We start from the raw sequence: 1008 nt of genomic DNA, 5'->3' as shown, positions 1-1008 counted from the left end.
CCCATCAAACAACCCCCCCAAAAAAAAACAACACAAAAACCAACAACAACAACAACAACAACAACAACAACAACAACAACAACAACAACACCAAACTCTAGAACAAACAAACAAACGATCGAGCAAACAAACCAAACAGGGATAGAACATAATTATAACACCTTATAGACTTACGGAGTTTGCAATGAAGGCGTAGTAAAGGTTCATCTCCAGCTCAGTGAGCGTTGAGTTGTATCCGTAGTACTTCAGCCATCTGTGGTAAGGAAAAAATGAATTAATGGTATAGGTTTAACGCCCCTATCAACACTGTTAGGCTACTTAGGAGGCCGGGGCCCTTGAGTTAAACGTCCATCTCCGAAAGGACCGAGCCAAGCGGGAAATTCGTGAAAATTCCCAAGGACACAACGTTAGACCTAGCTGAGGCTCGAATCCCCGAACCCGCAATCTCACGATTACGAGTCTGGTAGCCTAAAAAATGGTATAGGTTTAACGCCCCTATCAACACTATTAGGTTATTTAAGGGGCGGGACCACCGAGTTTTTAACGTCCATCTCCGAAAGGACCGATGAGCCAAAAGGGAAATTCGTGTAAAGTGCCTTTCTCAAGGACAAAACGTCGGACCGAGCTGAGGCTCGAACCCCCAAACCGGCAATCTCACGATTACGAGTCCGGTAGCCTTTCTGTGATAAGGGTGTTACAAAACGTGATACATTGTGGTTGTGGAAACTATCAAAGAAGGCCTTCCAGTGTCGTAGAGAAAAGTAGACGAATAGGACAGGTGCATGCCAGAGCATGGCATTATAATGTACACATTACGCTTCCACAGATTTACTAGGTTCTTTCTGCTCAATCCCTAGTTTTGAGAAATTTGATGTTAAAACTTTTCTGTTTGGGTTTCTTAATTATGTCAAGCTTTTACGAATGCAATTCTTTGAATATCTTGAAAACGACTCCGAGTACTCTCTCTCTCTCTCTCTCTCTCTCTCTCTCTCTCTCTCTCTCTCTCTC

At 43.4% G+C, this 1008-nt stretch overlaps 1 protein-coding gene across 1 annotated transcript in view; it reads right to left on the bottom strand.

Annotated features, from left to right (window-relative positions):
• The window catches only part of LOC101846393, a gene marked incomplete in the record, with an annotated part of 18161 nt that overhangs the window by 10479 nt on the left and 6674 nt on the right, over positions 1–1008 (bottom strand). Inside the window, 1 exon segment of the mRNA XM_005111806.2 lies at positions 175–253. Within this exon segment, the coding sequence (XP_005111863.2) occupies positions 175–253 (79 nt within the window).

Source organism: Aplysia californica, unplaced genomic scaffold (assembly GCF_000002075.1).
Source record: "Aplysia californica isolate F4 #8 unplaced genomic scaffold, AplCal3.0 scaffold01128, whole genome shotgun sequence".
In the NCBI taxonomy this organism is placed as follows: domain Eukaryota; kingdom Metazoa; phylum Mollusca; class Gastropoda; order Aplysiida; family Aplysiidae; genus Aplysia; species Aplysia californica.
This window is presented reverse-complemented; position numbering and strand designations above follow the sequence as displayed.